The sequence below is a fragment of the Artemia franciscana genome, chromosome 12 (genome assembly GCF_032884065.1).
Source record: "Artemia franciscana chromosome 12, ASM3288406v1, whole genome shotgun sequence".
Taxonomy (NCBI): Eukaryota; Metazoa; Arthropoda; class Branchiopoda; order Anostraca; family Artemiidae; genus Artemia; species Artemia franciscana.
In genome coordinates, this window is record NC_088874.1 from 14258304 (window position 1) to 14268741 (window position 10438).

Consider the following 10438-nt stretch of genomic DNA (forward strand, 5'->3'; position numbering starts at 1 on the left):
GTTATATATCAACCAACCTATCACTTTATTCATGCTAAAAAATAAATTTACCTTCACAAACACAAAGCTTTTATTTGAGCCAGAAGCATGATGGTGTTGTTTTTTCCCTCCTTGTCAAGCTTAACTTCTCTCTAAACAGTTTTTGATGCTCTTTGGGGCCCACAGTGAGCCATGTTTGGCCTCTGAGTTGGATAATACTAAATTATGCAGTGTATTTCGTAGGTATGGGGCGGAACAAAACTATATGATTTTATTTCTAGCGGAAAATGTATATTCCAAAAATCCAGTCTTAAGTTCTCCCAAAGAGAAACCAGGCTGTAACTCTACTCTTACCACTGGTAATGGCTCCCTTTTCCGGAATTTGAAAGACAAAAATGAAAAGGGCAGGAATGGTAAACATTTGGATGGCTTCTTTCAAAAGTTTCAGAACCACATCCGAGATCCGAATCCCGCTAATAGTTGCAGTGGTAACAAAGAGGTAAGTGCATTAATAGATTCACGAATTGATTGTATTATTATTCTGACTAAAAACCAAGTTAACTAAGGTGAGCAAGTACTCATTCAAAAGTAATCTTACACTTCTGAAAATTAAAAAAATGGAAATCTTTTTATCAAAGGGGGATATGGATTCGACAAGGTTATCTTACTAGCTAGTGTAAGTATGTACGATATTCCTTATTATGTATTCTACTATACCCTATGCCCAATATTTTAAACCTTAGCGACGGGCATTGCCAAATATGACAGTAATGAATAAAATCTAGGAGCTCAAAGCTTCAGTGATTAGATTTGCAAGGTTTCGAAACCCTTTTTTCTAAATTTGAGTTTCGTAGCCCTTATCAGTACAAGATCAAGCCCTTCTCTTTTTCTTTCTTGTTGGAAACTCCCCAATTGACTGGGTTAAAGATTAACTTAAGACCTGAGCAAGGATTCCTTCGAAAGTGACTCATAATTTTACGAGGTACTGTTTAAACGAATTTTTATTGTGGCAAGAGATGGCGCTACTATGGTCCAAACTAATTACTGCAGGAGGAGATTCAGCTAAAAGATAACGTATTTGATTATTTTAATTAACTTGTCACAAAGACCTTATGTGTGAACTTTCATATCTTTGGTTCCTTGACATATATTAATAAAACCTCTCATTTTCATCGAATCTAACTGTATGCTTATTTAGCTTGATTGTGACTGCTTGTTGCACCAAAGTAACAAAAGCGAGTCAGTGTTTATTTTGAAACTAAATATTGGTTTCTATCAATTTATATAAAATAAAGCTTTTCTAACAGAAGTAAAGAGTGAAGACGAAACCTTAAACGAATAAAAATTATTACTTTGTGACGATATTGACGATATGAATATATTTCCCTCACTATGCAGGATTAAGCAAAACTAGATCGTTGCGAAAACACAAAAACCTACGCATACGGAGTGAAAATACTGAAAACCCAAAGTACTTCTGTTTCTGCTGTAGAAAAAATCCTAAATTCCTTTGTGTTTTGAGTAAAGCTATAGTTTTTAATTATTTTTAAAACATAGGATAATATATTAAGTCGAATTATTACACTGGTTTTATAGATGTATGTGGTATAGGCTATTAAACAATAATTAAATTTGTTTTAAGTTTCGGTTTCGGTCTCAACTCCTATCAGAAAACTTGATTCTTTAAATCAATTTTTTATCGTTTTTATTTTTAGATATACATGTATTTAACTTGAATAATAAATTTGGATATCACTATTCGTGATAGCTTAAGAGAAATATGAGTGAACAATATGAAACAAGTTTCTTTATTATGTCTGAACTGCATGTAGGAGAAGAACCCTCTTCCACCGTCCAATAGTTATCTGACAATTTTAGATACCAATTATCTATTGGCTCTTGGAAAAATAAATATTAACTAACAAGAATTATTAGCTAACAGTCCTCAAAACTACTTATTTCGTATTACCTTCGATTTTTTATTCATAAGCCGTGTTTTCCAAATTGTGGTAAAGGTTAAAGGTATATTGAAGATAACATGTTTATTCTTCAAAAACGAAAGAGAAAGAATTACAAAAACTTGGAAAAACAAGAAAACATTTTAGCAGAATTTTACAATAACAAAATATCATTTTTTAGAATTTTTAAACAACAAAAACCTTTAGCAAGATTTTCAAAAAAACAAAATTCGTATAGAATAATTTTTAAACATGAAAAGGTCTTTAGCAGTCTTTCCGAAAAAGTTCTTTTAGCAGAAATTTAAAAACTCAAAAAACATGAAAGTATTTTTAGAACGCCAAATTTGTGTGTTAAAACCACAGCATAGAAACAGGGAACACACGAAGAGAATTCAAGAAACGTGTGATACACAAACCTGCGCAGGCAAAAATGACTTTCTTAGGTCAATTGGTGACAGAGTGACGTCTCATAGCCTTCCTGTCCCTGTACAGCGCCATGTTGGCCCCACTAGTATTGCACAATGCTCTGCCCCCCCCCCCCCCTCTGGTGCCACATAGCACTGTGGCAGACCCCTGCCACCGCCTGACACCGTGACGGTCCTTGGTTCATCAGTGCACTACACCCCTATGGGAAGCTACAATGTCAATCTGGCACCGAATGTGCACAATCGTCAATTTTTGTGCATGAATTTATCTTTTGAAAATTGTTTCGTGTTTTTTGAAAAGTTTTTCAAAATCCTGCTAAAAGAATTTTCTTAATTTGAAAATTTTGCCGAAGGTTTTAATCTGGTTTAAAAATACTTCTCAGCTTGTTTTGTTTATTTAAAAATTCTGCTAAAGTGTTTTCTTGTTTTTACAAGCTTTTGTCACTTTTTCTCTCGTTTGTTTGAAACGTTTAACCTCAACACGCCTTTAAGCTTTACCAGAATAGGGAAAACGCAACTCGTTCAAAAAATTGGCTGGTAGAATGGAAATGGGTATTTTTTTGCTAAAACTGTAAGGTTTAGATTGGCGTAATTATCCCGTCAGAAATATAGACATAGGGGGAAAATATAGACATAAGAGGTTGGCATATTCTAGAAATAGGAGGGAAAAAATGTCTTGTAATATTCTAACACAAACAAGATCTGAGTCTGATAAAGATAAAGTTAGAAAGAATAAAAAAGCGGAGTAAAGGGCTAGAGAAGCCTATAAAGAAACAGACAAAGAAAATAAACGTAGAGACGCAGCAGAAAGAGGAAAAAAGGCTCATATGAATGCTTTTGAAAGAGATCAACTGCAAAATCTCTGGTCTCCGCATGTATGGAGGCCAACTAACCTAAGAAACATTAGAGCTAGATTAAATATTCGTTCTAAGATATTTAGATAAAAATAGCACAATTCAACGGAACTAGTAAGGCAGAAGTAATTGTTTTCAAAGAACTTATAGAGACCAATAAAAAGCAATTACAAATATATGAAGAAATCGTTAATGAAAACGAGAAAGAGCTGTCGGAAATTGTTGAAATGATTCAGAGTCATATTTACTTTTTAAGAAAATATAAGGAGGACAGAAAGATTGTTCTTAAACATCAGCAGATTATTGAATATCTATATAATGAAATGGATCGGGTTCATACCTCTAGTGAATAGGAAAACACTACTTACGAGGCGTTTACAACAGCACACAGAGAAAATTTACAATCCTACGAAAATTTTAAAGAAAAAGGTTGACAAATTTCAGATGGAAAGTATCGGCAAGGTTCTTTTATCAATTAAGAAAAGTTCTGGACCGCGAAAAGAATGCACCTCCAAATTATACAGAATAATTGAGGAAAATGTAGAGAAGGAAAGACAGGCCCGTAGGGAGGCTGATAAAAGAAATATTACCTGGATGTTGTAAAAACAATTGACAGACCAATGAAAACTCGTTGGGGAAATTCGCTAAGTAACGTTTTATTACAAGTTACTTATAAGCCGTTGGATAGCCATAATAATTTGTCAATGAATCAATCGTGAGAAAATAAAAATTACCCGACATTAAATGCTAAGACGGAAAAACATGCAACTTCGTTAACAAGGACGAAGGGCGAACCGGTCATAAAACAAATCTGGAGGCTGAGCCTTCTTGCCTGAAAAACGAAATACGCGATATTCAAGCTTGCAATGCTAATAATCTTGTAAAATGTGATTCCTCGGAGCCTTTTTCAAAAAATTGCCATAATAGAGAGGACGAAATAACCTTTAAAAGAAAAAATTGGGCTATAGCCCATACTAAAGGAAATGTTGACAAGTTTGTGAAATCGCATAAAATAGAAGGAAAATTAAACAGAAAATGGATCGAAATGGTAATTGACTCAGGGATTGAGCAAACTTCTGTGCGAACAGACCTAATTAAAAAGACAGAAATAAACCATAGGGATATGATTAGAACGGTATGAAAATGGAGATAAGCAGCAACACCCGTCTGCTTCGGTTAGAATAGGAATTGCAAGAAGGACGGTACAGTCCAGATAAAAATGATAAAAGTAAATATTCTTGCAGTGGATCTTTTAGTAGGAGGAGACTTTGGTATCAGAAATCTCCTATCCTTAAAAGCAACTTCTTTAAAGGTGGGAAATATAAAAGTGGCTAAGCCCCATAATAATGAAAATAAGACGCGCGAAATTGATTCTTCGGGAAAATTTTCAGAAAGTAGTAAACTTAAAAACACATGTAACGAATGCGAGACACCAATAAGTACATACCAAATACCAAACGGAAACACTCATTATGCGAGAAATAAATGAGAAGAAATTTATTGTACGTGCTTTTCCTTGTAAAGTTTGAGAAATTTTTATGAAAATCACTTAATGAAGAATTATTTATAACTACGACAAAAGAAAAGAAAACAAAAAGGAAGAAAATGAATATTAAAAGCAATTACAATAAAGAGATGCGGTCAAAGATAATGGACACTGGAGTCCAGTTTAAATTTAATGATGATTTAATTTGTGCAATTGAAAAATTTAATGTGTGGATTCAGCCTGCAGTGGCTAAAAATAAAAAATTCAATGAATTACAAAATTACGACAAGACAAAAAGGGGGGACAAAAAGGTCCAAGACCCAACGGGAAAATTACAAAACAGCAGTAAAACGAAAAAGCTTAGGAGGGAGGAGAAGGTCCATGACCCATTAAGAAAAACTACAGATATTCATAAAATAAAGTTGAATGGACTACAACGAGTTGCAGAAAGATTGGGAGATATGAATTTCAGATTGGATTGGAAAAGCTTGGGAAGGAATCTGAGATTAGTCCTATCAACTCTAAGGGAGATTTGGTCTCTTTTGTGGGGGGAGCCCCTTGGGGGAGCCATGAATGATAAACGGTTCACTCAACGGGCAACTGATTGGCCAGTTGTGGCTCTGTTACAGATATTTTGCCTCTCTGATCTGGAGTTCTTGGGGGATACCCTCTCCCACTCATTTCATATTTCACCCAAACATTTGTCCAGTAACCCTATTCACAGTTTTAAGTCTTCATGGGATCGACAATTATTTCCTGCAAACCTTATGCAGTGACGTATCCAAATTTCATTATCAGTTGGTATCAACGTTCACTCTTCATTTGATTATCCCAGGGGAGGGGACCCAGAATGAACTGATTAATGATTCGCTCAAACTTTTAGCTGTTTTCCCTGTACCCCTATCTTTTTCAAAGTCCTTTGTATTTTCGGTTACGGATTATTTTAAATTATGCCAAGGGGCAATTCGCGTTTTAATTGAGATCTGGTGTTGTTTCCATCGATGGAGATTAAGAGGCGAGGTTTTACGCTTCTCTCAAATGTAAATTTGTTGGAGTGAGAAAATTTTTATTTAATCATGCTAAGTACGACTATTGTCTGCTAATCTTGTGAACTCCGATTTTCAAAACCTTATGCGGATGCCCCCATACGAGCTAGACCAAGGTGGTTCGGCAGCAAAGACGTGAGGATGGCGGCAAATTCAGAACCAAGCGGTGGAAGCAGCAGCACAGACGGTGAAGAAAGAAGGCAGATGGATTTTGTAAAGCTGAAGTTCAGTGTATAGTTTTTAAGGGTGGACCAGCGTGGCTCGTGGGTAGTCATTTACCTTAAGGGGGGACATACTGGGGTTTTACCCCTGTTTCTTTTCTTTTTCAGATAAATGACCTGTTTTCGTGTCCTTAATCATGTTGGTTTAGATTTGCCTATAGTATAATATCGAATGATAAGTTAAAGTCTCGTTTTCAGTTTTCTAGTTTTATGGTTACTACTGAGCCGGGTCGCTCCAACAGCTTCGTTATCACGAACTGTTTGGTAATTACTACCAATTTAATAGTATTGCGGTGTACTATGTATGTTTCTGCTTAATATAACAATAAATTACCATTCTCATACTTTATTTACACAAGTGAAATTGTCATCTTCAATATAAATGAAAGCGATTCCATATCTATCAATTCAACTAATGGTAGTACTCTAATAATATTTGTTTGCGAAAAGCCATACATTTCACCTTTGTAAAATTACTTTGTAAGAAAACAAGCACCAAGAGTATTTGACACGATTGACTTGTCTTTTTCCTCTTTTTCTCTCGTGGTTCCCCTAACATAGTTCACCAATTCCTTGTCTCAGTTCCTACTTATCTTTTCTAGGTAATACAAGCAGTCCAATCTTATCCACCTCCAGTAGCCACTTACAACGTCATTCCTCATCGAATGACCCAACAATTTACTCAGCAGCAACAAGTTGCTGCTTATCCTTTATCCGTTCAATTTGGGCTCAATTTTCAGTTAGGAATGCACACTCCTGCAGCATTGCCACACACTTTTATCAACGGCCAGCAGCCAAATATGATTGTTGTAAGTAACTTTACCCCATCTCTTTTGCTTTGTTCAAAACTAGTTAAGCTTAAGTCGTCACCATAATTGAATGATGAAGATATTTAGCTATTAATGGCCAAACAGATATAAAAAGAAATGTTCTTCTAATGAATAAATTTTTGTATGAATTTTTTGGCAGCATTGTACTTCTTGACGGAAAACTGCGATAAGCCAGTGAAGAGATATGTTGCATTGAAAATAAACTAAACTACTATTTTAATGGTATTTTAACATAGCCTATGTAAAAAACTTGGCTACATCTCAGCGCGATCAAGAATACTTTTTTTTACTAATGGATACTTCCTTTTGAGCAATTTTGTGAGTATAACAACAAAGATATCATGGCAGTAAGTTAGCTACACTGACTAATCCCCGAAGCCGCACCGAAAGTCGGCGGCCCGCCGCCGAAAATAACTCAACGGGCCGCCGCCGAAAACATCTCGGCGCGCCGCCGTGAGGTTCGGCGGCGGCGGTCCGCCGATGAATAACTGTCGCCGATTTTTATTTAGTCACATACAGCTTATCCAAGTGAGTACAGCTGTAACTACGGACGTTCTATTGTCTGTGTCATCTGTGGGCGATTTTCAGCGATTTTACGCTGAATTTAGCGATTAGTCACTGCCAAACGTTCAATGTTAGCTCTACATCGCGTGAACAAGCTCATTTTTATACGTGATAATTACAAGGTAGTCAAAGCTTTCAAAGGAATAATTTAAGCTTTTACACTCAGCTACAATGGATCTTTTTTTCTATCTTTGTTATTATTATATACATTCAGCATTAAAGGGTATTTGGTATTTGAACACGGATTCAAAACTCTCAATCTTATGAATAGTCCTTCACTCATATTTTCTAGTCTACCGCTTGCTGAGTTAAGCGTAAATCTCACGATCTAGAAACCTCCGCTAGTTTTTGCAAAGTCATGTCGTAAGGCGAATATTGTAGATCTAAGTAGCCTATGTATAAACACTGCCTAAACACTCGGACATGATATTATATAACTAGGTAACGATGAAAGAAAGATAATTCAGGACTTATAAATGTTTTGAAAAACGCTAAGAATTTCTATAAAGATAGTATTAAAAATTCCAAAGAAAATTAAAAAAGTTACTGAAAAATGCGTTAAAAATTGCGAAAACGCCGAAAAATAGGCGGCGCAACGCCCTTTCGGCACCCCGCCGACATAAATTCTCTACGCCGCCACCGAATTTCGATTCAGTGCGGCTTCGGGGACTAACACTGACACGTTCGAAGGGATTGGAGCAAAAATACCATACACCCTTGTATATGCAATAGTATTAGCGGTATTTAAAAATTTCTTTGAGAAACCTATTCTTGCAAAGAGGATTCTAGATAAGATAAAACAAGGTTTACAAGGTGGTTTTTTTTTTCATTTTCAAATAATGCCAATAAAGTCTCAAACTTTACCGACATTGAATAATCACTGTGAGCCTGTTTTTTTTAATGCCATGATTTTATTTATCTTAAGTTATGCTGGTGCTTGTTTTACTGTGGTGTGCTGTGTGATACTTTGTATTAAACTGTGCTAAATGATTATTATACGGGGGATGCGAGGGGAAAGTGATAAAAAAAATCATAGCTATAAAACAGTAGAAGAATGTACAGAAAATAGCTAATGGGTTCATGCAAAATGCCTGACCCATCTTCAGCCCCATTGAGTTGAAATGGTAAAAAAGTGAATGTAATAAGAATAAAATAAATTCTAATGTCAAAGTCAGACGAAAAGAATGATAGAATTTGCCCCTTATTTATAAAGTATGTTCCCTAAATCGTCTTTAGTTTCCATTGATATCGAGGTCATCTGAGAGCATGTGGGTAGTAAGCGGAAAGTATGTTTGGTTGATGGTTTTTAGTACCAACTATAAAATATCACCGCCGCAGTATTTGAAAAAGACGTAGGTTTAAGTTTTCTTATGACGGAAATGAATAATTCCACGTAATAGGTAATCTTGAAAACCCCACATAATCACAATCCAGTTATCTTGATTATGTCAATGGAAATTATCTTATTTTCAGATACTTTCCCTTTCCAAGGGCATTCGAGACAGTTTTGCGGTAAATGGTTGTGAACACGGCTGCCACTTCTAGTGATTTATCACTATTTTTAGTAGTTTTTATGTTCTACAGACAAAAAAAATCACTAAATTAGCATATAAATAGCTGGATTATTGAAGAAAATCGATAAAACAACCAAAAAATCACAAACATCTAGTAATTTTTTCTCGCTGGATGGCAACCCTGGTTGTGTCAGCGTTAAGATAGGGCTAGCCGCAAATGCATTATATTACTGAAGCTAAAAGAATTACAAGTGTGTGTATCTCTGAATGTTAGGCTATCTTGCCTTTTATCTGTGTTTTCTTTTTATATAACTAAACTCACTCTAACTTTGTTCAATTTCATCAACAGTGCTTTGATGAAACTCTTTTTCACTGATAGTTCTTTATTCTTTTTCATCTTCGAATGACAGCTTGAAACACCGAATGCCGATAAGAATTAAGTGTGTTTTGAATTAGCTAGAGTGTATCTAGAGAAGCTCTCATAGAAGGAAACTTTGCTTTTACTGTTCGTCGCTATAAACCTGAAAAGCTCACGTAAAACTTCTTGCAGGATTAATGAAAAAACAAGTCCAATACAATTCGAATATTAAAAAACATTGGCCCAAGGACAATTCCTTTTCAATATCTTACCGTAAAAAAAAGAAGTGAAGACGGTTATCTACTGCTTCTTGACTTATGCAGCATTTCTGATAGACGTAGACCTTATAGCCCCAGTATGTTGTTCTAAGAAAGAGGCTTTATCTATTTTATTTAAAATTTTTACAGGTTCCAAACTATACACAAATTTACCCCAATTCTGAGCAAGCCGACTTCCAAGTCCATGAAACTAACTCGGAAGCTTGTTCATACCAATTTCCAGCCGCTCTGAACTATAACGTTGTAAGTCAATAGTTTTGAAGATAGTCGTTGTAAGTTAATTTGAAGTTACTAAAGTGTGAAGGATCCATTTAGAAATTAAGAATCTGTTATAAAATTTTGTTATAGTTGATATGTTTTTTTCTTAAATATATGCATGCAACCACAACTCTCAATAGTTTACTCCCAGGCATATGAAGGTAAATGGAGGATAAGGTGATTAAACAAATCTCTCAATATTTCGGAAAAAGCATATGCTTCATTTATAGGGCTTCAAACTCAAAACTTTCGTACAATTTTTTTTACCCTATGGCGGTTAATAAACAAAAATGTATTTTTCTGTTATTATTTTCACAAGAAAAACTACATTTCAATTTTCCTTCTCTCTCTCTCTCTCTCTCTCTCTCTCTCTCTCTCTCTCTCTCTCTCTCTCTCTCTCTCTCTCTCTCTCTCTCTCTCTCTCTCTCTCTCTCTCTCTCTCTCTCTCTCTCTCTCTCTCTCTCTCTCTCTCTCTCTCTCTCTATCTCTCTCTCTCTCTCTCTCTCTCTGGACACAACAAATGATAGCCAACGGAGCATATACAGCAAAGGCTGTATAAGAGCAACACTGCCAGTAGATAGAAGCCACTCCAGAGTCTGTTTCACAAAAGACCAGAAATCAAGCTAGGAGAGATAGTACCAAAAACTATGTTAATTTTACAATCTCT

The 10438-nt window shown here is 35.4% G+C and overlaps 1 protein-coding gene across 3 annotated transcripts in view; it reads left to right on the forward strand.

Moving 5' to 3' along the window:
* The window catches only part of LOC136033725 (meiosis regulator and mRNA stability factor 1-like), a 169892-nt gene extending 159991 nt beyond the window's left edge, over positions 1–9901 (forward strand). For all 3 annotated transcript variants that reach the window (XM_065714616.1, XM_065714617.1, XM_065714618.1), the window contains 3 exons: positions 261–478; positions 6572–6778; positions 9643–9901. In XM_065714616.1, the coding sequence (XP_065570688.1) occupies positions 261–478; positions 6572–6778; positions 9643–9768 (551 nt within the window). In that variant the 3' untranslated portion in view covers positions 9769–9901. The remainder of the gene's footprint in view (positions 1–260; positions 479–6571; positions 6779–9642) is intronic.
* Positions 9902–10438: the final 537 nt, after the last annotated feature.